General features: G+C 38.9%; 2 protein-coding genes across 4 annotated transcripts; both read left to right on the plus strand.

Annotated features, from left to right (window-relative positions):
- Positions 1-3,705, plus strand: LOC117553368 (motor neuron and pancreas homeobox protein 1-like). Of its 2 annotated transcripts, none has more exons than XM_034227258.1 (3): positions 1-619; positions 1,712-1,872; positions 2,502-3,705. In XM_034227258.1, the coding sequence occupies exons 1-3, from the start codon at positions 151-153 to the stop codon at positions 2,829-2,831; spliced, it is 960 nt and encodes a 319-aa protein (XP_034083149.1). In that variant the 5' UTR covers positions 1-150; the 3' UTR covers positions 2,832-3,705. The 2 variants fall into 2 exon arrangements, with proteins under 2 accessions (XP_034083149.1, XP_034083150.1); XM_034227259.1 differs by having other exon boundaries at positions 1,715-1,872.
- A 479-nt stretch (positions 3,706-4,184) lies between these two features.
- On the plus strand, positions 4,185-26,938 carry cfap65 (cilia and flagella associated protein 65). Of its 2 annotated transcripts, XM_034227231.1 has the most exons (35): positions 4,185-4,292; positions 4,615-4,697; positions 5,544-5,731; positions 6,023-6,125; positions 6,464-6,633; positions 6,749-6,966; positions 7,795-7,931; positions 8,010-8,235; positions 8,323-8,591; positions 9,016-9,210; positions 9,811-10,046; positions 10,139-10,295; positions 10,894-11,022; positions 11,752-12,003; positions 12,775-12,914; positions 13,038-13,122; positions 13,970-14,116; positions 14,224-14,389; positions 15,580-15,708; positions 15,940-16,153; positions 16,965-17,093; positions 17,217-17,307; positions 17,427-17,512; positions 17,644-17,710; positions 17,871-17,981; positions 19,336-19,527; positions 20,065-20,223; positions 20,596-20,733; positions 21,429-21,545; positions 21,721-21,855; positions 21,938-21,988; positions 24,075-24,292; positions 24,466-24,585; positions 25,431-25,784; positions 25,896-26,938. In XM_034227231.1, the coding sequence occupies exons 2-35, from the start codon at positions 4,617-4,619 to the stop codon at positions 25,951-25,953; spliced, it is 5,268 nt and encodes a 1,755-aa protein (XP_034083122.1). In that variant the 5' UTR covers positions 4,185-4,292; positions 4,615-4,616; the 3' UTR covers positions 25,954-26,938. The 2 variants fall into 2 exon arrangements, with proteins under 2 accessions (XP_034083122.1, XP_034083123.1); XM_034227232.1 differs by lacking the exon at positions 13,038-13,122 and having other exon boundaries at positions 12,775-12,804.
- The last annotated feature ends 276 nt before the right edge of the window (positions 26,939-27,214 follow it).

The raw sequence follows: 27,214 nt of genomic DNA on the forward strand, positions 1-27,214 counted from the left end.
GAAGTGGTTTTTACGCACAAGCCATAAGTGGAGTAGGTCAGAGATATTTCTTCAGGGGACGAGGAGTGACAATATAGCAGTGTTTGTAAACTTTAAGAAAATACATAGTGTTCTCAGAAAGAAGTGCTTCAAAGTTCATCGTGGGACAGAATGACTACCACCATGGAGAAATCTAAAAACTTTCGCATTGACGCGTTGCTGGCACACGACGTGGAGCAGAGGACGGACAGTGATGGTGCGTCCCCGGGGTTGTACTACAGCAGAAGCCCCGGTGGCAGTCCTGTGTCAACCCGTGGTTCGGAGACGCCCTCCCCACGTCCAAACCCAACGAACTACTCTCCAGCCCAGCCAGGAGTACTATCAAAGTCCCAGCTCTTCAGCCTGTCCCAGTCAGGATACACTGCTCTACACCATGGGGGTTTCCTCGGTATGCACCCCGCTTCCATGTATCCTCTGGCGGCCCTAGGAGGCCAGCACCCCGCCTTTATGTACCCCGGCTTCACGCAGCTGGTCCAACCGTACCATGAGCAGCTAAAGGGGGCACACATGGCCGCGACGCACCCGCTTGAGCCCTGGATCAGGGCCGGGATGATGATACCCAGACTCGGAGATTATGGAGGTGAGTGCATCTCGTGTAGTTTTAAACTGTATCTATTTTACTTCCTGTAATTTAAGACGGTCGAAAAACTATAATGCATATTTAACCATTTCAGAATTTGTGGATAAGACTTTTAACAATCCCATTAAAATGCATTGGATATCCAAAAGTCATAGATTAGACAAAAAGAATAATAATACAAAGAATAACAATTGAACACATAAAATGAATTATGATGTCATTTCATATGTTTTACAACAGAGTACTATATTTATATAACTGTAAATATTAAGTAGTAGACTCTTTAAAACATCTTATTTTATTTGGATTTTTGTTGATTACATATTCCTTATTGTTATTTTACCTAATTTATAGAAACAGGATAATTTTCAATCCAGGAAATAGCAGCATTTCCAGCTTAGACCTTAAAATCAAATGTTTCCTTTTGAATTATGTTATTAAACATATTACAAGGATGTATTTGTTTGGTTCATTTTTTTGTAATGGGTATTTTCAACTAGTCAGCTAATATATTTATATGTTTCGAGCCTCCTCCTCACACCTGTGTGTTGGTTCTGGCTTTAAAAGGGCCGTGACATTGAGTTGTTGTCTTTTAGGGACAATATCTCATCAAAATAGCATGTAACATTTACCGTAAAGGTAGCACCTGAAATAGACCTACTACTTATTCAATTGATAACATTTATGGTGTTTTCATTAAGGTAATGGCCTATGTTATGGTTTATTACCCCTCCAAAGCAATATCCTCTCACCACGACCTCACATCAAGGCAATAAATGTTAACGGATAGAGAAAACATGATATACAGATAGGAAGACAGACAGGTAGGGAGGCCTTAAAAAGGCAAGCAGGGAAGTGGAAACCAAACTGGAAGATTTAAAAATGCTTTTGAAAAAATATCTTTAAAACAATAGTTTTCTTTGGGTGTATTTGTTTCACTTGGGCCCATATGCATCTATCCTTTTTTATTGGCCCACTATCCATAATATTGTAAGAGAGGTATAGTGCTCTTACAGAAATCGATTACAAATGTTGAAATGTAAACAAGGACATGCACAAAGAATAACCTGTATTTTTCTCTTTCCCTCATAGCAGCAGCCCATGCTGGTTTGTTGGGGAAGTGTCGGAGGCCCAGGACGGCTTTCACCAGCCAGCAGCTGCTAGAATTAGAAAACCAGTTCAAGCTCAACAAGTATCTGTCCAGGCCTAAGCGCTTCGAGGTGTCCACTTCTCTCATGCTGACTGAGACTCAGGTAAGAGAGCCTGTAGCAGGTTTTGTATTGAACTGTTTTATCCCCTGCTATACATAATTTCAATGTGTGAGTATATTCCATAAGTCGCCAAAGATGGAATAACTTCAAGATAATAAAGATGCTTTTCCAGAGTTTGTGTAACAACATTTTAGTATTGCACCTTATGCAGCATTAACTGTGTTTATAATGCTGAATTTTAACTATCTTCTATCTGTTTAGTATATTTAATTAGTTTAATTGTTTCTTGTGTTATAATGCTTTTGCTAAGTACTTTGATTTGCCTTTGTGTCTGAAATGTGCTGTATAACTATACTTAACTATTTTGCTTCTTCCCTGTCTCTCTTTAATCATGACGTCCTGTTTTATAACATTTATATGGAAGAGGATTATGGCCACATGAGAATTCTATATGATTTAACTCATAATTCTGAGTCTAAAGTCTTAACTCTGACTTTAATCTCAGCCCTCCAAAAAACAAACAAACACATGATGTGGGCCTAACCTCCATACATTCCGTAATATATACATCTGTGAAAAAGGAACATCCTTTGTTGCAGCCTGAACCCCCACTACTAAACGTACTATTTGTACACAGTTTAACTGTCATGATTCTTCTCGTCCTTCGCCAGGTTAAGATCTGGTTCCAGAACAGGCGTATGAAGTGGAAGAGAAGCCGCAAAGCCAAGGAACAAAAGTCACCTCTGACTGACACAGAAAAAGCTGCCATGGATATACACAGTGTCAAGCCTCAGAGTGATTCACACAGCTCCAGCCTGGAGGATGAAGAGGAGATAGAAGGGGATGATGAGGACGAGAAAGAGGAGATAGAGGTGCTGAGGGCGGCTTCTTTAGGCTCCGTAGGCTTCTCGAGGCACGCTGGAGGAGAAACAGGGAACTATTACTCAGAGGAGGAGCCGGAGGAAGAATGCCCAAGAACAAGAAGTGGGATTTTCCCATAGTTGTAAATGGCAGCATGCTTTTATTGTACGTCTTTTTATGTTTATTACTCTTAGGGGCGATACACAATGCAATCAGGTGCACAAACATGGTGGCATGAAGAGGATCATTCATTTCTCAAAGCCCTGCCCATAGTACTATACATAAAAAAGGATACCTTCATCTGCACATCAGGCACATCAGGCACATAACGCATCTCATTATACAAGAATAATGCCACATTTGTGTTCCTCGACATGTATTGGTTTATATAGGCTATGGTCAGTAATCCATTAACAAATAATTCTGATTTATAATTTGCGCATGATGAACGTAGCCTCTTTTCCTGTCCTATCATCTGAAATGAATTAATTTATCTGTATATGAACATGTACTTAAACTGTATGAATGGGGGGGGGGGGGGGGTAATAGCACTTTTATGGAAGGTAGTGGATGAAGAGACAGAAAAATTGACTTGGAAATCATGTTGTAAAGAGTGTCAGTGTTACATTGTTATCAGGACATGCTGGTCTGTTACACATGTTGGATACATGTTCCCATCAATTTTGTTTTTCATATTTTAAACAAGAAATAAGAAATAATAGATTCTTATTCACCCTGGTAAAGTTAAGGGCATAGGGTGTGGAAAGAAAATACCAATATGTTTTTGTTATGTGACTGTATAATATACAATTATCTTCTTATAACAGCATGTTATATTTAGTTATTTACACAAAGAAAGACGCTGCACGTACTGTATTGTATTTTACATTTTATGTTAAGGCATCTACCCTGTATTTTGTAAAATCTTCTCATATTAAGCATGTTATGATGTCAATATAATTTAACATTATAGACTTTAATATATTTCACTTTTAAAGCAATACTAGTGGTTTTTGTGGAGATAAATAGTTCAATAAAATTGAATTCATGTGTGATGAGTGCATTCAATTTCAGACTGAGACTAAATGCAATCTAAGACAGAATTTTTTTGATTAAGCGGTTTTTAATGGTGTCACTTCTTTATTACTGTCAACAGTGGTTTAAAGTAACTAAGTAGATTTACTCAAACACTGTACTTAAAGGTGGGGTATGCAATTTATTTCAGAAACACTTTTTGATATATTCCATGGAATGCTCAAATCCCGATAGCAATTAATATATTAAATGCTTTGACAATAAATACATACAAAAATGTCATCTGTGGAAGGCGTAGCGCTGTAAAAAGCACGACCAATCATTTTAGCCGACCCGGCTGTATTGGTATATTGGTCATAAACTCGCAGGCTTATGTGATATATAAATACTACCAGTTCGCGAATTGACATGCCCCCCCCTCGGCTGCCGTAATTACTACCGGAATACAAACAGTTGCTTGTTGCCTTGGTAACGCGGTCACGACACAAACTTCTACCAAATGTTCCTAACTAACATGGAGTGAAAGCAATCTTATTCTATCTTTACTGTTGGTAGTTTGAAATAAGGTAAGGACACTTAAGTCCCTTAAACCAACTGTGTTATGTTTAGCATGCTGTTTGGTCTGTGAAGCAACTGTTTTAGCTTTCTCTGTGTTAGCTATCTTAATAGCTATATTAACGTTCATTTCAAAACACTAGCAACCTGGTTTAAGGTGTAACGTTAGCAATGTTTTAACTTTAGTGAAACTTTTAAGGTGATAATGTAATTATTAACTCGACTGTAAGAAAACAGAAACCCTTATAACCACCAGGCATCCACCAGAAACTCACATGTGTATTTTCTATTTTGTAAATGTCAAGCTAGCTGAATGCTCTCTGTCTTCCTCAGCCATGTTAGCTGAGGCTCGGGTTCCTGACCCCTTCACTCCAGGAAACCCGTGGAAGCCCCCCACCGCTGGGAAGGATATCAAAGTAAAAACATTTAAAAAAAGAAAGAACTTATCATAAATAATAACTAGTCCGTTTTTCCTGTGTACCAGTAAAATACAGAAAATGTATATCCAATGGTCTAAGAATAACAATAGGACAATCATACAAAGCACTTTACCCAGCTGTTCTCAGGTCTGTACAGAAATGATAAATAAAAAAACAGTTTGAATAGAAACAGCTTATCATCAATGAATAACATGTGGTCTGCTTTTCCTGTGTTCCAATATGTTAAGCTTTGTTTTGAATCCCTCCTTAAATAAGCAAAATGGTCCATGATCAACAACAGCCTATACCTAAATCTGTTGTGTATTTTAAAGCCTGGTTCTCTGCCTATTTATTTAAACATGTACCTATGAGGATAAACAACCTGCTATTCAAGAGGCAATGGCAGAGAGAATGCCCCATACAAGCTCTTTATCATATATAATACAATTAACATAGGCCTACATCCTGAAACAGTTGCACTGGTGGGCACAGAACTGAAATACATTTGACCTAATCTTTGTATGCTTTATCAGTTGCTCTGACATAATGACACACAATGATGTTCAGTAAGCATTTTGATTTAGAACTGGTCAATCCCATACTTTAATGTTAGCAAAACAAAATTGAGGCTGAATTACACATGCTTGGAAAAAGTGTGGGTTTTTTAAGATGTATAGTAGATATCAGATTTGAAAATATCCATTCAAACCCTGCAAACAAATTAAATAAAAAATAGTTTGAATAATTTGTTATGTACAGTAGGTTGTCGCCTGCAATTTCTTTGAAAAATATTGATCTGTGTCTGCTCTCAAAACACGTCTTCTGCAACACCTCACCCAACAGGATCCAGGGAGTCACGAAATGCAGCGGGTTGGAAGGTACCAGCGACAAGAGTCCAGCCAAAGCAGCTCCGCCTTGGGGCTGGAAATGAAGCCAGAGCTGGTCTGGGAGGACTGGGACCTGGGAAGAGAGTTCACCAAGACATTAGTGTTAAAGAATGTTCATATCAGGCTTCAGAAGCTACACGTCAGGTATTAAAAAACACACACCAGTATGCATACACTCATATCGGTATTCTCGTATACACCCTCACACGATCTGGGTTATTTCCTATGCATTTACTTGCACCATTGTGTTAATTGCGCCATTGTCTTGCACCATTTGTATGTCTTTTGTATGTTGCACTGAGCTTGGGATTGACGCTGTAGATATTGTGCATAATGACAATAAAGCCTTGGGATCTTCTTGTTTATTTCAAGCAATGCTATGCACATTTGATGATTATCCACTGGCTTTTATATCCTATCTCCCCCCCCTCACAGACCTCCAGTGTCCAAGTTTTTCTCCACCTTGGTTCCGCATACCATCGTTATTAGCCCAGGGACTTCTTTCTCTGTGCCAATCAGCTTTAGACCACTCAAGAGGGTAACCCATCACCATCTTATACATAATTGTTAGGAATAATTGTCGAGTCATTTACCCCAGGGCCCACAATCTTGGGCTATCTTACTATTAGAAATGGTCAGATATAACTCAAATAATTGGGTAAGGGAGATCATAGGACCATTTCAAAAGAATGACCTGAGTACATTCTAGATCTAGACCATCTTTTTTAATGATGACGTTTTGTATACATGATGACACCACAAGAAGCACATTTGGAAATAGATGATGAATTGTATCCATATAATATTGATATGACACAATCTACCTCTCTCGTTTCATGTGTTGTGTTTGTGTTTCTTTCCTACTGCCCTGCACAGTGTGAGTATGAGGACAGCATTGATTTTGAAAGTAAAGATGGCAGCAGCTTCCAAGTATGCCTCCGTGCCACCATTCCCTGCTGTGCCCTGGAGGTGCCTGACTCTGTGCTGCTGCCACTCTGTGCTGTCCGAAACACGACGTATACCGCTTTCCTTCTCAAAAATGTCAGGTATGAAACCAATGCGAAGAAGAAAAAAGAATGAATACAAGTTTTAAATAAATGTATTTGAATCTAATATTTGTGTGTTTATCTTCTGTTGTGTGTGCTTTTCTTCTTCCCACAGTAAACTCCAAACATGGTTCGAGTTGGATTACACAGAACCGTTCCAGCTAAGCCCCGAGCAGGGGGTGTTGAAGCCCGGTCAGGAGTGTAACATCATGGTGGAGTTCCAACCACAAGAGGCCCTGGTGTACCAGCAACAGGTCGACTGCAGGTTTGGAGAAGAAGGGGACGAAGGGGACAAGGCAGAGAGCTGCTGCAATGTTCTGCTGCAGGGACTAGGTACTGTATGAACTGAGACAGATGAACGACCCAGAGAAAGATTACCAATGAAATGATCAGGCTTTATAAACATAGGCGATCACGTATACGAGTACCACAGACAATATGATATCTAAACAATTGTATAGGTTGTTGTGCATGTATATGGTCTGCAAGCGCTGAAATCCCATTTGTATCCTGCGACATAGTGACATCACTACAGTACGTAACACCCACACTTCTATTGGCTAGCAGTCCAACACATTGTACATGATAGGGGGCGGGACATCTCGAAGCGGTTGACCGATCACAACAGAGCCGGCCAGCTAACCAATCAGAACACACTGGGCTCTGGTTTCAGACAGAGGGTGAAAAGAGGTGCTGCAGCACAGGCAGTATGAACAAATAAAGAGCTTTTTGAACATATGTGAACATTTCACAGTAGAACAAATATGAACCTGAAAATGAAAATAATAAGACCCTTTAAATCTATATCATCTAAAAATGAATGATATGATCCTAGCTCAAGAAGTTAACCATATGAAACGATTAAACATGCTCTAAACTTGATTGCTGGTTTGTAACATTAGTTATATTAGTAAAGTTAGAAAAACATATATCCAATGGTCTAAAAATGACTGATAGGAATTCAAACAAAGCACTTTAGCTACTTTTTACCCAGCTTTTCTCTTGTCTGTACAATGCAAACCTTAGAAGAGATGTCAGTCCTTGATTTGTCTTCATATACTGACATTATGTGGATTGAACCATATGGCGACAGGCTATATATTAATGTCAGATAAACTTTGTTACCAATACTCTCTCACTTGTTCTTGTCTTTTCTTTCAGCTAAATTCCCATTTCTTCAACTGAAAAGTCCAGGAACCAAGGGTGAAAAAGAACAGTATCATCCAGAGCTGCACTTTGGCTCTGTTGCTGTCGGCAAAAGTTTACAGAAACACGTCGACATCTTCAACCCCTCCCCTGTGAGTAGTACGCAAAGATTCACCAAAGCAAATCAGTGACACTCCCTCTAATCACTCTTTTTGCCCCTTCTCCTACAGGTGACTGCACGATTCTCTCTTTTATGTCTGTCCAATGGGTTGCCCCTGCAGAGGTCAGAGTTCAGCTGTGATGTGACCCAGGGCGAGGTGGCGCCCGGTGGATCGCTACGGGCTACAGTCACCTATACTCCTGCTGTGGTGGATAGAGTCTCTGTGGATTACTTATCTCTAAAATATAGAGTGTTGGAGAATGTGACGCAACTCAAAATGACGGGAAGCTGTTTAGGTAGGGGACACACAGAAACACACTCTTATAGCCTATTGGGTACAACTACAGTTATTGTGTATAAGAAGTATTTCTCTTTGTAACTAGGTCCCAATGTGTCCCTGTCCTCCTCTGTGGTGGACTTTGGCTGTGTTGAGGAAGGAGGAGCAGTTGTACAGACATTGGAGCTGCTTAATTCCTCACACGTTGAAGCTCTCTTCCAATGGGACTTGGACTGCAGTGGGAACAGTGTGTTCAGCTTCCAGCCAGCGAGTGGCGCTGTTCGCCCCCATAGCCGCACCACCCTGAGGGCGGTCTATAGGCCCAGGCAGACCATTGCTCACCACAGGAGAGTGGCATGTCTCATACTGCACAGGGTAGGAGCCAATTCATGATTTCTTCCTCATAACTCTTACTTCCCTTTCAGCAGCAAATGTTTTTAAGCTATGCAACTCAGCATTATTATCCTATTAATAATAATACACCACTGTATTTATGTAATACACATGTTGCATAAGGTGGTACATTTTTGCACTTCTAATGTCTATATGAATATTTGTAATCTTTATTTTTGTTCTTCCTTTATGGGTCATGATACTTTAACATTTTGTTTTTGAATATATTTATATGTTTATTCTATTTTATTGTATCTCTTTATTTCACATATAAATACATATCATTTTTTATTAATCTTTTTTTTTTTTTTATCTTTCATTTGATTTTATTCCAAAATGGAGCAACTGTCTCGAAACAAGATATCCCCAAGGATAAATAAGTGTTCTGATTCTCTTCTTGCTGAAGGAGCCCTTGTTCCTGGACCTGATTGGTACCTGTCACTCAGAGCTGCATCAGCCAGCCGTACTGAAGCCTGAGCACCTGGTTCTCTACAAGCTGCACTGGTACCGCAGACACGACCCGGCAGACACTCCCAGTGCCATGCTGCAGAATCAGGATGCAAGCATGGACCACCAGGAACTTCTCTGCCCTGCAGTGGAGGTGAGGCGTCTCAAAGAGAAGCAACCTGCTGATTGTTCTAGATTAAAATAAGTACATAATCAATTTCACCAAAGAATTGGCAAAATTGGGTTTCATGACAGTTTCTCTCTTAAGAATATAATAACATATTATTATATAAACCCAAGAAGTTAAGTAAAAATGTGCTTTTAAATGGTAGAATAAAATAAAACTCAATCAAACTATTTATATGCACATAAGAAGTTAAAATAAAATATGCAATATAAAAACGGGAAAAGAACATTTAAATGACATTATTAGCATAACATTTTTTATTTAAAAAGACAAAAAACAACAATGATATTAACACAAGACTATAAAATAATAAATAAGTAAAAATGTGCAATGAAAAGATCAAAATACATTAAAATAACACGAATATACACCCAAAAAATGATTTCAAAAATGTGCATTAAAATGTAATGTAAATCAGATTAGAAATGATTTTGATAAACATAAGAAGTTAAACTACATATGTACACTATATGACGACAATACGTAAAAGTATGTCGTTTACAAAAATATGCAGCCATAGGTTTTCAATTGTGTATTTGAATATTTTTCTGTGTCATTTTGTATCAGTCTCTCCAGACGCCAGACAGTGCTGGTGTTGTGTCCAGAGATCCCATGCAGGAATATTACCAATCCTGCTTGGGCTGCATGGACCCCCTCCCTTCCAGCTCTACTGCATCGCCCCCACATGTATCTGTGATGCCCAGAGAGCTACTGTTTACCCACAAAACCTCCTCCTCTGTGTCTTCTTCATCCAAATCCTCTCAGTTTGTCTCCATCACAAACCACACCAGGGGGAAACTCAGGTATCTGTGTTTTTTTGTCATGGAAGAAAACTCGACGACAATATCTGTTTTCTTGTTAAATCTGATATTTGTTTCACACTATTCCGCTCTAGCCTGGTGTGGACTGCTGGAGACGACTCTCCGTTCTCTGTCTCTCCCTCATCATGTGACCTTCCTCCTCTGAAGTCCACCTCATTCAGGGTCACCTACGACCCCAAGCAGCTGAGCACTCTGCACGGAGCTCAACTTGAATGCTTTGCATACTATAAGGTAAGGTTGTTTGATAATCAAGGGATGTCTTTCTTCTTTGAAAAAACAGCTCACATGTTTGTCCACTCAAAATGTGTCATCCTGTCTACGGAAAAGGATAAGGGCCACATGTGAAAACATTTTTGACATTTGACCAAAAGTGAATATTGTACTTTAAACTGAGAAAATACGTTATTTTTTCCCAAAATTCGGAATGTTCTCTCAGAATTCTCAGTTAAATCTCGGCACTAAAAAATAAAAATTACTCACATTTTCTTCCACATGTACGACTAAAACATTCATTTTTTATCAGTTTAAAGTTTAAAATTCACTTTTGTTTTTCTTCAGAATTGTATTCTCCATATCCTGACTTTGATATCAGAATGTTGACTTTAATCCCAGATCTAAAATAAAAAATCACTTTTGGTCCGATCTCCAATTTTTCTCTCCTCTCTTCGGTACTTGTCTGTTGAACGTAACGCTATAAAAGAATATCATGTAGAATATCACCTTAAACATAAATCACATAAATTGTACCTTTGCTTTTCTTGAGTTTGTATCTTCATGGTTGAATGCACATGTTGTTGCACATCTATTGTCTTCTTATCTGGTCCTGCAGGACAATCCTCCCCTAGAGGAGCGACTGCTGTGCCCACCCTGGTGTGTGACTGTCAGAGTCATAGGCCACTCCTTTCAGCCGGGCAAAGAGCATTTCATCCCCAACTGCTCTCTGACGCCTTGTCAAGTGGTAAGCACGAGAAACGACATGTCATTCTCTTTTTCGGGAATCTCTCACTCATTTAATAGTGTCTCATTTAATAGTGTCTCATTTTATAGTGTCTCATTTTATAGTGTCTCATTTTATTGTGTCTCATTTTATTGTGTATCGCTCAATAAACAGAAAACAAATCAAGATGATATTTCTGCTTTATAGTTTCTTTAGTTCTTTTTTTTGGTTGTATTTGACCTTACCTTGACCAATTTGTATATCAATATTATATTCACATTATACCTCATTGCATTTCACTTTTTACAAAAGCTGTTACTGCCTTTCATATTTAGAAAATGTATATATAGCATCCTATGTATATATTTTTTAGAAGTAGATTGGTCTATTGTAGTGTATATCCAAACTTATGTTTTGTGTATTCTTTTAGATATATATCTGTCTACTGTTGATATGTATATTTGTACTGTTCATGTTTATTTCTTATTTTAAACACATGTGCAATGCCTTGTTAACATGCTGCTGTAACAAAACAATCTCCCAATTTTTGATTAATAAAGCAAATCTAATGTAGTCTAATCTAATAACATTGAATCTATTCTATCTAATCTTGTTTAATCCAATGTATCGTTTCAATACAAAGGTTCTGTCATAATAACACTTTCTTTAAAACCTTTGCAAATGACATTTGTCCATGGAAGTACACTAACATACTATACTTTGGTAACTGTCATTTTTTTTTCCTTCAAGGCCTTTCCAACACTCAGTGTTCTTTCCTACCGAACGGTGCTCCTCCAGAATTGTGGAGACCTGCCCCTCACCTTCTCTCTGGACCCCAGCTCAAACCCCGCCTTGTCAGAATACGTATCTGTAGTTCCGACCTGTGGTTTCATCCCACCTGGGAACCACCAAATCCTAACCCTCAGAACAACTCCCACAGAAGAAAGTCCCAAAATGAGGCTCAGTTGGCCCATTCAGCTTAATGCAGCCAACCACACAGAGGTACTCTACACTGCACAGGATGAAAGAGGACAAGGGAAACACATTTTTTATTGTTGTATTGGCCACGAAAGGCTAAAATGGACCACTAAGATTAGTTCTAAAGGGGCCCTATTATGCTAAGTTTCAAGTTCATATTGGTATTGTGTGCCTCCACTCCGACATGTTTCCATGCTTTAATGTTCAAAAAGTGCTCTATTTTGCTCATACTGCCTGTGCTGCAGAACCTCTTTTCACCCTCTGTCTGAAACCAGAGCCCAGTCTGCTCTGATTGGTTAGCTGGCCGTCTCTGTTGTGATTGGTCAACCTCTTAAAAGGTGTCCTACCCCCTTAGCCTATCCTGTACAATGTGTCGGAGTGCTAGCCAGCAGAAGCGAGTGTTGGCTTATTGGGGTATGCTCACATATACAATATTCACTTGGATGTTGAAGACAGTTGTATAACAATACTGTCTTTTGGCTAGAAACGTTTTTGTATCGGCAACATAATAATAATAATATATTTTATTTAAAGAGTGCTTTTAAAGGGAATCAAAGACACACAGATCCAGGTTAAAATGTATCAAAACATAATTTAAAAAACACGCTTTTAATATAAAAATTAAAATGATCCTAGCAACAACAACAAAATGTTCCCATCTGTTGATGAGATGAAACACCTCGATTTTCCCGGCAAAACTATTTTTTTCACCTGTACTTAAGTCACACAGGTACAACACAGGAAACATGTTACACAGGTGATTTAATCTGTGCATCTGTCTCTGTGTCCCTTTAGGACCTGAACGTTGTCCTGTGGGTGGATAAGGTGAGTGTGTCTCTGAAAGAAGGCAACAGTTTATATTTCCAGCCTACAGCGGTGGGCTCTCGAATACAGCGCACCGTTGACATACGAAATCTCAGCAGCCTACCTCTACGGTTTGTGGACATAACGGTTGTTTTTCCTGTGACATTTTTGTAATTTTTCAGAGTCTAATTGTAGTCTGGGGCATCATTAATCTTTTCTACAGCTGGCTCTCTGTGATTGTCCTTTCATGATAGATTCCAGTGGAACATTCCAGAGCCAGACCAGGAGCTTATCTCTGTTGAACCAGATGCTGGAGAACTGCATCCCAATGAGAAATCAGTGAGAAACTGAATCAGACATACAATTATGCAAGAAGAGACTGTGTAACTGATTTTCTTTGGGGATAATATGTTTGAAGATTTTGACAACCTCCTGGAAGTTTTTAAGAGGCCCTTTTTATGCTCATTTCCAGGTTCATATTTGTATTTTGTCCCTCGACCGTGACACGTCTCCATGCTTTAATGTTCAAAAAGCTCTTTATTTTTCTCATACTTCCTGTGCTGCAGCACCTCTTTTCACCCTCTGTCTGAAACCAGAGCCCAGTCTGCTCTGATCGTTGGTTGGCCGGCTCTGTTGTGATTGGTCAACCACTTACAGACGTGCCGCCCCTTAGCCTATAATATACAATGTGTTAGAGCGCTAGCCAATAGAAGTGCAAGCGTTACATAGTGATGTCACTATGTCACAGAAGTAAACAAAGGAGTCCAATGGAGGTGTTTCAGGCAGGGGGGGAGTGTGTGGGAAACTCCATCTGGAGGGAACTTTGGGATTTTAATCTTTGCAGACCATTGACATGCACAGAAACCTATATAACACACTACAGGAAAGGGAAAACCCAAAAAACACAATAGGGCCCCTTTAAATACGCTCACATTGTTCCTATTTTGTAATTTTGTTATGTTCTTTAATGTATACACATTACATCTCAAAGATTTCTTTAAATTCTCTCCATCAATGTGTTTTTTTGGGGGGAGTGTTTCCCTATTCGCTGCAAGGTTATATTAACATAGGGTGTTGTATGCTGTGTACACACTGTAAAGCCTCCTGAAACAAATTTGAAATGTGTAATATTGTGCTTTATAAATGACATTTGATTGATTGATTGTTTTTAACTGTGAATTTACAGGTCCAGACATGGTCCTTCAGCCCACTGGAAGAAAAAACATACACACTGAAACCCACTTTCACCTTCTGGTCAATGCAGACTACTGGGTGTAACAAGTCACAACTTACCCTTGTAGTGGTGGGGACGGGCTCAAAAGGCTTCATAGAGGTTGGGCGTTTCTGTGCGTGTGTTTGGGTGTATACATGTACTGGAACTGTATGTGAATTTTCAAGAAATAGCCGTAAAAAGCTGTGTGTATTTATCTTCCTCCACAGGCAGAGAAAGCTGTTCTGGATGTTGGGGAGGCTCTGGTTGGAAGCTACCGGTCGATTCAGGTTCCTCTGGTGAACAACAGCCCCTGTACCGTCTCCTTTTGTCTCTCTGTGCAGCAGACGCTTCTGGACGAGGAACTTAGTTATGACCCCGAGACTGAGCCAAATGGTATTCTATTTCGTGATGGGTTTGCTGTTCTTCCCTTAATGTATTTACATGATATTGATCAGCTCAGTATTTGATTTTAGCATGTGTAATGGTCAGTAGGGAAAATGAATGGTGTAAATTAAATATTTCCCTCCATTAAGGTAACTTGCAAGTACAAATGTGATCAGTTGGTGAAGTCTCATCTTCTTTGTTTTGACTTGAGAGGATTTGCCATGCTTATCTTTTTAAGTTTTTTGTATGTTGTAAAACTCATTTTGGCCACAATAGCTGATTTGCACCACCAAGATTTAAAGCATTTATGTTTTCTTTCATGTAAATGTCAAGCTCTCAATGCACTTCAATCAGGAGAGACGGTTTTGAGTGATGCATATTTATTGCACAGATGAACACATGAATGTAATGGTAGTTTTGGCGATTTAGGCCCCGTTGTGCAGGAAGTATCATTCGGGAGGGTAGAACCGATCCGATGAAACCCCCCTGGGGTCTAGACACTGGTGGTGGTGAATGGATAGTTGGGGTCGGTCTGAAGAGGAGTGGTTTGGCTTGAACCTGGATTCAGAGGGACGGGAGGAGAAAAGGGGGTGGAGGAGGGTTGTGTCGAGTCACCTGAAATGACAGCTGTCAGAGGGGGAAAGAGCAGATTAAAAAGGTTTGACAGAGCGCTATGATAGGCTCTTGGAAATAGAGCGAAGTGATTGGTTAGACTGAAGAGTGACGCCCCCTGTCACTTATTGAGAGGAGAGAGAGTAATAACATATACATGAATGAGAAAGACGGTCTTCCTGGTTGAACTTGCGCTAAGCTTCATTTCAAACACACAGTACATATAATGTATGCTAGAAAGTTATCTAGTATGTCATGTATCTTTTTTTTTTCTATAAATATATATATTTTTTTCTATATAAATATATTTTTTTCTATAAATACATTTGTATCAGTGCTAATCTCAAGCTTTTAGTCCTATTCAGATCATGGCTTACTAGAGCACTTAAGCCTCTTGTGAGTTTAAATAAGTATAACAAAAATAATACTTGATCTGACAGGTGTAAAACAGTGCCGAAGTAAAATTACCCTGGCAAAACACACATTAAAAAAAACGATGCGCGAGTGATGAGAGTGAAATGAATAGCACATACAGGTGTAGTAGTTGGAACAGTGCTGTATCTAGCTGTGTCCTGTCTGCCCTTTAGCCCTGAAGCTGGACTGTGCAATGGGAACCATCGCTTCACGCTCCAAGATGCTGCTCCGATCCACCGTCAGGCCAAACAGACGAGCTCAGTACCTGTGGACCATCAGCTACCAGACGCTGAACGCCAGTGGTAGATAAGAATAAATCAGTTTCAAATGATTTGCTGCTACCTTTTATTAAATTGTACTGCACTGTTACTTTTATTTTTTACCTGTTAAATTCAATTTGAGCTTGTATATCATTTTTTGAATGTGTTTTAATACACTTTGAATTGCCTTAGAAACCTGCCTATACTTGCCATTTCATTTTATATTACGTGACACTTAATGCTCCTTTCTGTTCTATATCTGTCTCTTCTCAGGTTTGGCTTCATCCCCTCTTCAAGCTGTGTGTGAAGTGCGAGCTAAGGGTGTGTTTCCCACTCTGCGGGTGATTGATGTGTGCAGTGGTGGCAGTGTGGGCAGACTCAGCAAGGGGCACCTCTGGAAACTATTCTCACTGGACCGCCTCAATGAGCTCATGCTGTCCAACCCCTGCCCCGCTGAACTCACTCACAGAACGCCTATCAGACACAGGTGAGGAAAAGCATTATGTAAGACTTTAATACGTGAAGAAAAATAACACTTGCTCCCAGAAAGGCTCACCACTGTATGAACACATACAGTAATGCTCACAATTTGATATCGGCGGCAAGTATAGAACCATACGAGCTAAGCTTTGGAAAAATAACATGACTTGTCATCATGTTACTGTACAATAAAGTAAAAAAAACCTCTGATTTCTCTTACCAGTTTGTCATGCATTTCTTTATTACAACGCCAGACCTGTATTTGTTTTATTTCTCCCCTAAAATACAAGTATACACTAGTATTATAAACTCGTGATTTCTTATGATTTATTTAATATTATTGGTGTTTAACACAATTACATTTTTTATTGATTGACTCCACTTGAAAGAATATGTAAAATCTCATTTAAACATTGTATTTTAAAAATAAATAAAGACCTTGATCGATTTCTGTTGACACCTAGTGGCAACACCTGTTGTTAAAGGAAGATAAAATACTACTCTTCCCACTGCCAGCTAATTAAGACACACACATGAGCAACTGGTACTCAAGACATTAACAAGATATAGTTCTTAACTAAGCAGTTCTTAAAGATAACGAAACAAATCATTCAACATGATGGAAATGTCTGTTTTAAAAGGTGTCTACAGTGGCTTTTTGAGACTTGTAAATGTATATAATGTATGAATAATTGTATTGTTTATTATAACAACACAAAATGCTATCACACCTGAATTCTACTTTGACAAGATGTGTCCTGTATTTACATTGTTAGGATGTGGTGTGTTCATGATGTGTCTTCTCTTCCTGCCTCTAGTGTGAGCAGTTCTCCTTCCATCTTCACCAACGCCATGTTGGATTTCAACTTCAGTGCCACTCCTCTAAATTCAGAGCCCTCAGTGTTTGGGTTGATGTTTCACAACCCTGGCTCCATCCCTGTGGACTGGTGGGTAAAAAGCTGACTCTAGAGAATACAGTCAATCGAAGGCTAAGATAACTGCATTTAGCATTCTATTTAAGATCTCATACAAACTTTAATGTCTACTGAATGTTCTCTTTTCAATATTAGGGCATTCTTGTTTCCAGAGGACCAACAGATAGAGTTGGAGTACTGGGCAGAGACCGGAGAGTTCAGCAGCACTGAAATGTACCAGATGAAGGTCAGACCAGTCCCTTCCAGAAGGGGTTTTAAATATAAAATCATATCAAAATATGTTATTTTTGATAAAGATACAGACAGAAAGTAAGCACACATACTATATGTTCATCTCACCGACAGGTTCAAAACAACAAACTGTTCAGCATTACTCCTCGTTCTGGGACTTTACTTCCTGGCCAGCAGAGGGTGGTGAGCTTCACTTACAGGTCAGAGATTATTGCACCACACAGGAGGATCATTTCAGACAATTTGCTAACATTTGCAAGGGTTAGAATTGTTTAAAAGCAGATAACACTAATAAGTGGTCCCACAATAATAAAAAGTTGGTCCTTTGCAGCCATCTCTTCGCTGGTATGGATCGATTCCCTGTCGTGTTCAAACTCTCTTATGGCAGAGAGATCTTGGTGAGGCAAACATCCATATACAGTGACACAAGGCTCATTTTTAATCAAGTCGAAGAAGACAAAAAATACATTTGTAATTTATCATTAAGATTGATGAAAAATGTGACTGTTTGATATTTGATGTTGACTTCACGTCCATGGCTTGTGGTTCTGTGTGCAGGTGAACTTTCAGGGGGTGACGGTGGAGAGAGACAGACCCTTTCTTCACTTTGCCTCCAAGCGACATGTCTTCACTTCTGTAACTATTGGGGACTGTACTCCTCCAAAACAGGTGTGTGTTTCATTTCTCTAACATCCAACAAAGCCTAGAAGGAGTGAACTTTTCATAGTCAGCTGAAATGTTTGCACTCCAACTTAGAGTATAATATTCCATATAAGAACTCAGTGAAACATCTTCCACTGATTTCTTCTGTTTTTTAAAATGTTTAAACTGCAGCATAAAATCACTGATCTCTACATAGGTGTGATCCACTACGCAGCATCTAACAAACAATTATCTAAACATTATTATACATTTTCTTGTTTTTGTTTTCATACAAGATACAATTAACTTGATTTACTAATTACAGTTTTGCCTAAAGAGTGTTTGGAAATCCATTGTTTGACTACAATGTATGGAGGCAAGTGAGGAAAAAAAACAATCTTCTGCAAAAGATCTAAAATATTGTCTGTTCATTGCCTATGACTTAAGAACAGGGGTTTTACCAGGATAATCTTTCTAAGTGTCTAAAAAAAAGTTTTGGCAGGTTGAAAAGAATATTCTGTTAAAATATTTTCTCAGGTTAGTTTTTCTTGGTGTTTGTTGTTAATAATGGTAATGCACACAACATATATCACCTTAAAGGTCCCATGTCATGCTTTGCGGGTGCTAGTGGAGCCTCGCAGATGGGGGTGCTGCAGCCCCCTCAGCACCCCCCCCTTCCCGCGTCCATTCACGATGTCTCGCTGTCTCGCAGCAAGCAGGAAATGACACCAGTAATCCAGCTCACACTGTCCGCTCCTCACAGCAGCGAGCCCCGCAACGTCCCCCCAACACGGCACCCAGAGCCCACGCAGCATTCTCATCTGTTTGTCATTACTGGTGTCATTTTCTGGTTGCTAACAAACGCCATTGTAACACATAATCACTGATGTTCCGCTGTGGATAAAAGCGTCAGCTAAATGCGATGTAATGTAACGGTAGTGGACTCAACAGAACAGAGTGGGCGAGCTGACCAATCAGAGCACAGTGGGCTCACAGGGAGGGGGGGGGGGCAGGATCTCCAACAGGCCGTTTAGGACAGAGAGTGAATACACATGCTATACAGAGATGCTGTATGAGAAACCAATGTGAGTTTGGAACATTGAACAATGTAAATCTATTCTAGTAGACCTCAACAATGGAATTATGATCAGTAGAAATGGCCATGTCATGGGACCTTTAAGAAAACATTAGTTGTTAATCCTGTTAAGAATGGTAGTAGTGTAACCACCAATGCTAGAACAATATTTCCTTACCAAAAAAAGTAATAATGCCATAATGTATTCCCCCACCTGTTTTCCAGATTACATGACATTCTCACATAGCTTCTCTGAAAGACTGGAAAAAAACAGGGTGACTTTGTATATCTTTGCTTGGCCTTCAGGTGTATAAAATACACAATCGCGGTGCAGTGCCGGTCCATTATACGGTGGGCACGGCCGTGTTGTTACAGCTGCAGGAGGACAACTTTAACCATCCAGTGCTGTGCTGCCTCAATCCAGAGGGACAGGTCCGTCCTGGAGAGACGGCCATGCTGGGATGGATCTTCTCTCCATTGGAGGCCAAGATGTACCACGTAAGGATGGAGCTATAATCTGCAGTGCTGCTGCCGCCCTCTTACCACTGCTTTTCAGACAACTGGTTTGGGCTGCTCCTACAAAAGTGTCTCTGTAATGTAGGTGTAGCTTTATCATCAAGCTCATGCGCAATGTAGAACCTCTCGTTACTCCACTTTATATATCACCATCATTATGTAATATGTTTTATAATTTTTTTATAATCCCTTTAATATTACTAATATTTATATGAATTTTTTTCATTTTCATTTGTATAGGTTTGATAACAATTTTATTATTTTTTAAACAATATTTATTTATTTCCTTCATGTCAGTATTATTTTGATAAAAAAGCACATGTTAGACAAAACAAAATAAAAAAAGAAGTACAAAAAAACACACTAATGTCACTAAACAGCAACAGAAATGTGTATACTTTTGAAAAAAAAAACAGATAATCAATATTTTTTATTCAGAATAATGACATATACCATTTATACCTAAGTAGTTAATTGTCCCATCTGTGTAATTTCAAATATTTTACTGTGTAATAACAGGTGGATATTCCGATCCACGTGGAGGACGGGGATTCCACGCTTGTGAAGTTTGAGGGATGTGGTTTGGATTCTCCCACTCTCATCTCCAAAGTCCCATCTCACTGCAATGATATGAAGGCATCTGAACCCTGTGTCCAGAGAGGGCCTTTCCCGGGACAGGTGGGAGCAGTTCTTGACTCCTATCATGCTATTTTTAGGCAATAGCATACTGTAGGTCTCAGATATATAAAAATATATAAAAAACATGTCTATGAAGTGTTTTGCTAAAAATACCAAACAGATCACCCGTTCTAGCCATGCCTCATATCCCTCTATTTCACTTCCTGTTACAAAAGTGCTAATTTTGGGTATAAAGCTTTAAACAATTAAAAAACTGATAACAAATAAAAAAGGAGGGGGCTGAGCTCATGCGGGACCCGGCAGCTACTGTCTAAACTAAATACTGCCTTGATGAAACGCCATATCATGGATTATCAAGGATTATGTCTGAAACAGTATGGAGCTCAAAGGCTTTCTCTTTGTTGTGCGTAGGTGGTCTTCCTGTCAGAGGACAGTGTTTCTCTCGGTGACATCCCTGTGTGCTCACAATCCTCAAAAATCCTCTTCCTGACCAATGTGTCCCACACAGACATTGTCCACTATTCATGGGAGCTGCAGAGCAATAAGCAGGTACTGGAAGATGTACATGTACGATGTGAATTATTGTATATATATAATATATACAGTATATTATTGTTTGATACTGTTTAACTCCTCCCTCAGAGCTACAGGCAGTCAACATAGACTCTAGTTATTTCACCATTAGCAGTTAAACCCTCTTTAGAATAATTAATTAATCATTAACATCTTTATTAGTACTGATACTCCACTGCATATGTTGTAGTATACACATATTATATATTAACTGTATATTGTACAAGGTGCACATTTATCGTATGTTAATATAAATATTTCTTTCTATTTTATTCTATTTACAAAAAAAATGAAATGAAGACATTTTACCCACGTATACATATTTTTGTCTTTTTTTTAATTGTTCAAACCAATTTCCCATCTGGAGGAATAAAGTATTCTGAGAATATAATAATATATCTTGTCAATGTATATCTGAACATTTTGAGCATGAAACATGCATGTCCTCCCTCTTTTTGTCAGACTTTCTTTCAAAATCAGCGAAAATTAAGATATTACATGTCTTTGATTCTCCCAATTTCTTAAAATATTTGTATCTTTGGCTTTTGAATGATGAAACAATGATTTGTCATTTGCATGACCCATACCACCTTAAACTAGAATTTTCCGGTATGAGAGTTGTGATATTGTTTACGTTTGAAAATGTGTCTGTGTTTTTTCTGTTATGCCAGGCAGTGGAGATCCATCCAGAGCGAGGGACTCTGTGTCCAGGGGAGAGTGCGCCTTGTGTCCTCACCTTCACCTCCACTGACTACCCTGCTGTTTATCAGCTGGATATCATCTGTCAGGTACCACAGCAGTGCTAATCTAGATTTAAACAGCATCAAGTGTGTGTTTTTTTTAAAACCTGGTGAATTCAAATCCATTTTCCAATTTCATTTCAATCCTGGTTTGGCAGAGTATTTTTAGAAGTTACTTTTTTCTAAATTAAGAATGATACACGTTTTTTCTTCTTTTCTCCAGGTTTTTCAGGAAGCCGCTCTGACTCGGTATTACGATGCTTTACAGCATTTGGAGGAAGAGAAAAAGAGACAGCGGGATGAATTCACTGTCACGGATAAGATTATTAAAGGCAGTTATGGAGTTCTGATAGATAAGGTGCTTCCTCACATCCAAAGGCATATTGTTGACAGACATGCTAAAGGCTTCTGCCACACATTCATCCTTTGTCTTGTTACAGGAACCTGTAGCAGCTCCAGTAAGAAAAGGGCCGCCACTCAGGAAATACAAGGTGCTCCTCGTTTGTTGTACATTTGTTTTTCTGTAAATATTTAATTTATTTATACTAAATTGTATTCTATTTTAATTAATTAAAATAATATATGTAGGAGCCAATTAACTGTGGGTATAAAGGTAGGAACCTATGTGTGTTGGTGAGAGGTTCTGCCGGAAGGCCCATACAGTTTTTGACCATACACGGAGAGCACACACACACGGAGAACACGCACACGGAGTACACACACACACACACACACACACAGAGAACACACACACACACACACACACACACACACAAACACGGGATTACAAGCAAAGCAAAGGTATTGTGTAAACGGTAATATCGTGTGGTGAATATGAAAAGAAGCAAGTAAAATGGAAACCAGTCAAATGGAAATAAATGGACTGTTTCAAACTGGAAACTTTGTTTCTGACCTTTATTCGGCAGCAAACTTGTGTGCGTCAATTACACCCACCAAGCGGATCCTCAGAGGCATAAAGCGTTGGTTTTGCCTCTACAATATAATATTCGTTTTTTGATAGGGACAGTGTACATTGATACACATTGGTGTTCACGTGCCAAAGTTACCCAAGAAGCTTTTTTTCCTAGACAGATGTCTATTATGATAATATTTGAAAAAAATATATAAGTCATTTAAAACATGGAACATAAAGCCTCACAGCACAGTAAATGTCAAATAAAATAAATATATATATTAAAAAAGTGTATATAATACACATATATATATTTATACTAATGCTGTCAAAATTATCGCGTTAACGGCGGTAATTAATTTTTTTAATTAATTGCGTTAAAATATTTAACGCATTTAACGCATGTGCAGAATGGCCCGTCCCATACATCCCACCAGTGGCAGCGCCAGGGTATGGCTGGGGTAGGCTACACCCATACCAAGAAATGGCTTAGCCCCACCATGAAAAATGATGTTAAAGTAAGCAAAATAAAGTCCACCAACTCGCGCCGAGAATTGCAGACAGCAGTTTTAGTAAGATTGATTTCAGTAGCCACTTGTCTGGAAATACCGAAGACCAGAAACGGTTTTGTCAGGTAGTGATCGTCTTCTCAATAGAACATCTTTGATAATGTCTTCTGGCCAATCAGAATCAAGATAACGGCGTGGTGTTGTTGCAGGAAGTCCCAACGGAGAATACTTTTGCTGTAGTACAGGGGTGCACATAACTGGTACGCAGGTTATGTGCGTAATCTGAAATGCGTACCGTCACTTGTGTCACAAAGCGCATTTGCGTACCGACGTACTTGTGAAGCTTTTCCAGAAGGCAATTAGATCACCGGACGACAGAGTCGGTCTCCGTGTGCACAGACAGGGCTGCTATTAACGTCGGTCTGTACAACGGAATTGTGCCAAAACTACGCCAACCGGCTGCGGAGGGAGACTCCCCCCCTTCACTGGAGAACTGCGCTAAAACAGCTGATCACAACGTTCACACTCTGTGGTCACGAAGTACTCCACTAGCCCCCCCCCCACCCCCTGTCGACTTTCCTGAAGTACTCCCCCGTTGATAGAAATCAACACGTAATGAATTAAGACCCCACGGTTTGATGATTGATAGGTATGTGGGTTGTCTTTCATTTTGACACAGAAAAATGTTATAATAAACATACATACTGTATGTTAAATGGATATATCCGCCTTCTTTCATTTATCTTTCCATTCCCACAACAATATAGGCTACATAAAGAAATGGCATATGTTGGACATAGTTCGAATGGTGATTAATCATGATTAATTCATTTTAAAGCTGTGATTCATCTGATTAAAAATTGTAATCGTTTGACAGCCCTAATTTATACAGTATATATATGTGTATTAAACATAAGAAACAAAAAAAATGACAAATTGTAGAATACAGATATTTTTATAAACATAAGAAGCTAAAGTAAAATGTCCAATAAAAGAAGATATAATCAAATATTTATATAAACACTATATGTCCAAATGTCTACATTGTACTCCAATATTTCTGGGATTCAGTTGCTCTTTTTGCAGCTTTACTAAAGAACTTCATTTTAAAATGTATCAAATTAATTCATAAAGCCTTTTCTTTGATCCCTCCAGACTCTTCCTCCTATCTGTGCCAGTGCTGCTTGTGAAACAGTCGGGGCGATATGTACCAAGATAACAAGAGCTGAGAAGCGAGCGCAGCGAGAAAAGGGAAACGTTTGGAGGTGCCCTGAACCCCCCCTGCCGGCTCTGCTGCATCTGGGGGTGACTGCACGCTCACACGGGCTTCTGGAGTACCGTGCACACTTTCCTGACCAGTCCAGTGACTTCAGGTAACGCATTCAGACTGAGACAGACTGGACTTTAATACATATTTTACAAGGGAATTGTTGTTATACATACTGTATGTTGATATCATAACGTCCTTTTCCATGTTAGTAATCACTTAAGTAGAAGTTAAAAAACTGAAGTTAAGTCACTTTGATATCTGTGCTGTTTTCCCAAGATGCCTCCAGTCAGTGAATCCCCAGCAACCTGAGAGCACTTCCCTCCATGCTGGGCGGGGTGCACAGAGAAAAGGCCCCGATAGAGACGTCACCATGCGCATACTCGCCTCTCTGCTCAGGTAACGTGCACACAGACACCCAGATACATGCAGTGAAGACAACATACTGTATATATATATATATACACACTGACCTCTGCACTGCAGTGAGGAACTTTTTTGATATCAAGCAGAATCAGAATACTTTATTTATCCCAGATGACGTTGGGTTCTGTGACAATTGCTAAAGATAAAGAAATGAGAATACAAATATACAGTCAAGTGAGAGCCAGTAAGGACTTGGACGATATAAAAACGGGTTATTTTACCCATTATTTTGGGTCAGGGTAAAACAAAATCTAAGCAAGTTGATTGTTGTAGAATTTTAAAATGAGAATTTGGTATTAATAAATTATATGTTATCTTAGTATATATTTTGAGTGTCTTTAAAAATGTTTTTGTTTTTTTACATACTGTACATACATACATATGATTTTTGATCACCTTATACGTTTTTAACAAAAAGAAAAAAAACGTATCTATCTCTGACACAATACAGTTATTTGGTTTTTTAACTTAATCTAATCAACTAATTCCAGTATGGTTTAGTTTTATTTTAACAGTTTTGTGTGTATTTTGGTAGAGTTCATATTGTAAGCCGAAGTTAGTTAGCAAAGATAATAATGACATGAAATGTTCATATCAAACCCTTGCCTCTGTGTATTTGTGTTGATTAGGGATGTGCTACTTATACAAATTACTTATTGCGACAATTGCCCTTGCAATATGAAATGTTTTTTTTAACACATATTTTACCAAATATTGTGCTTTCTGTGATTTGAATATTAAGTCCTTATTCCAATTTGTATAAAAAGTCCATAACTGGTGCATCCATAGAGCTAAGGTCCCCCCCTTTTCTTCTCCAGGAGAATACTTGATGAGCCACCCTTCTCGCAGTCTCTGATAAGTATGGAATCGAAGCCCATCACCTACCAGCCTCGAAAACCTGGTCCCTCCTTATCTCCGTCCTCCCTCCCTTCCTCCTCCTCTTCTTACCCTGCACCCCAAGCACAACTTCTGTCCAGTGGGACCCAGGGAGAGGAGGATCAGCTCAGCCCAGTGGACGGTGAGGGGACACCACACCATGAACATGTGCCTGCTGACGTGAGTGAAGAGGTTCTGCTGAACACGCTCCAGAACCTGATAATGGAAGCTGTCGGAGGAGAGCTCGTCCTCACAGCGCACCCCCGCATGATTATGTTGCCCCCAGTTTCCACCAGGTGAAGACACAGTGTTAACACACTAACACCAGCTTTGACTGAGTTACCACCCTCCTCTTTTTGTTGCATTAGTCAGATATAACCAAATGTCTAACATGTGTGTTCCATCAGAACCAGGAGGACGCCCAATGCCGTGGCCGAGGAGGAGAAAGAAGATTTCATAAAGTGAGCAGCAGTTAATAAATGATGTTTATAAAGATGTTACCAAATGTTTGGGCATTATTAAAGGAGATTCAAAATCTCCTACCCTTGTCTTCAAGCACAAATGGCAAGTTAATGAGAAACATCAAAGCTTCATACTGTAGCGATTAAGTAGGATGCATTTGTGTGACATTTTGCAACATTGTTAAATGACATCTGCATGTAGTTTTACATTGATTTTAAAACTTGAAGAAGATAAATAAGAAAGTATACTGTTTTAAGCTTAGGGCATAAGAAAACAAACTAAAGGAAAACAGTATATTTACAGTATATCTTGTCTTTGTCTGACATCATTAATCATATTACACACAACCAATACCAGAACATTTGTTGGACAGAACATTTTACTTTTTGCTTATAAAGTTTATTCCCTTTACTTTTCTAACCTCAAGACTTGATTCCTGCAGTGTTGCTATTTGTGTCTGTCTGTGTGATCCAATGAATAGCAGTCAATAACAATACAGGCAGGTGTGCAGTATGGGAATACCTTCATAACTATTATTGACTGTTAATAGTATAGGACGTTGACAAAAATCACAATATAGTATTTCAGACATTTGAAAAAAAGTCATAGTATACTGTTTCAATGATATCATATTTATATGAATTATGTCATATCATCAGCATTGTTGTGTATGACAAAGTCATTGTATAGTGTTTTGAAACAACCACAAAAACATACATATTACAGTACGTCGTATTAAAAATACTATACTTTTTCATGAAATATTCAACATACCTTACTTTGCCTTTCAATATTAATCAGCATACTAGTTTGAATTATCAGAATTTTCGACAACTATACTATAACTTTTTCTTTTAAATATATATAAAGAGCCACCTTCACGCTCGCAAAGCATGTAATAAAAATGTCAGTATGGTATGTCATAAAATGCCAAAGTGAATGAGTATTTATAATTCTGCAACACAATGTTGCACAGCAAAATGCAGTTGTGGTCTTTTTATTAAGTTATTAAAAAAATTATAAACACCAGAAAACTAAAACTGTTAGTAATTATTTATGAAGATATTATATCCGACAGCTTGCCTTTAAAAATTCAACATTGGTTGGTTTTTAAAAAGGTCCACAAGATGGGGCTATATGCAAACAAAACAAACTAACCTACTTCAGCTGAGTTTAAGTGCCACACACACACACACACACACACACACACACACACACACACACACACACACACACACACACACACACACACACACACACACAC

Source organism: Gymnodraco acuticeps, unplaced genomic scaffold, assembly GCF_902827175.1.
Source record: "Gymnodraco acuticeps unplaced genomic scaffold, fGymAcu1.1, whole genome shotgun sequence".
NCBI classification, from domain to species: Eukaryota; Metazoa; Chordata; class Actinopteri; order Perciformes; family Bathydraconidae; genus Gymnodraco; species Gymnodraco acuticeps.

Excerpts from the sequence above, each read along its gene's own strand:
- LOC117553368 (XM_034227258.1), top strand. The coding sequence starts at position 151 with ATGACTACCACCATGGAGAAATCTAAAAACTTTCGCATTGACGCGTTG. Across the intron at positions 620-1,711 it reads CAGACTCGGAGATTATGGAG|CAGCAGCCCATGCTGGTTTG; the intron begins GTGAGTGCATCT and ends TTTCCCTCATAG. Across the intron at positions 1,873-2,501 it reads TCATGCTGACTGAGACTCAG|GTTAAGATCTGGTTCCAGAA; the intron begins GTAAGAGAGCCT and ends GTCCTTCGCCAG.
- cfap65 (XM_034227231.1), top strand. The coding sequence starts at position 4,617 with ATGTTAGCTGAGGCTCGGGTTCCTGACCCCTTCACTCCAGGAAACCCG. Across the intron at positions 6,634-6,748 it reads TTCCTTCTCAAAAATGTCAG|TAAACTCCAAACATGGTTCG; the intron begins GTATGAAACCAA and ends TTCTTCCCACAG. Across the intron at positions 17,982-19,335 it reads ACTGTACTCCTCCAAAACAG|GTGTATAAAATACACAATCG; the intron begins GTGTGTGTTTCA and ends CTTGGCCTTCAG.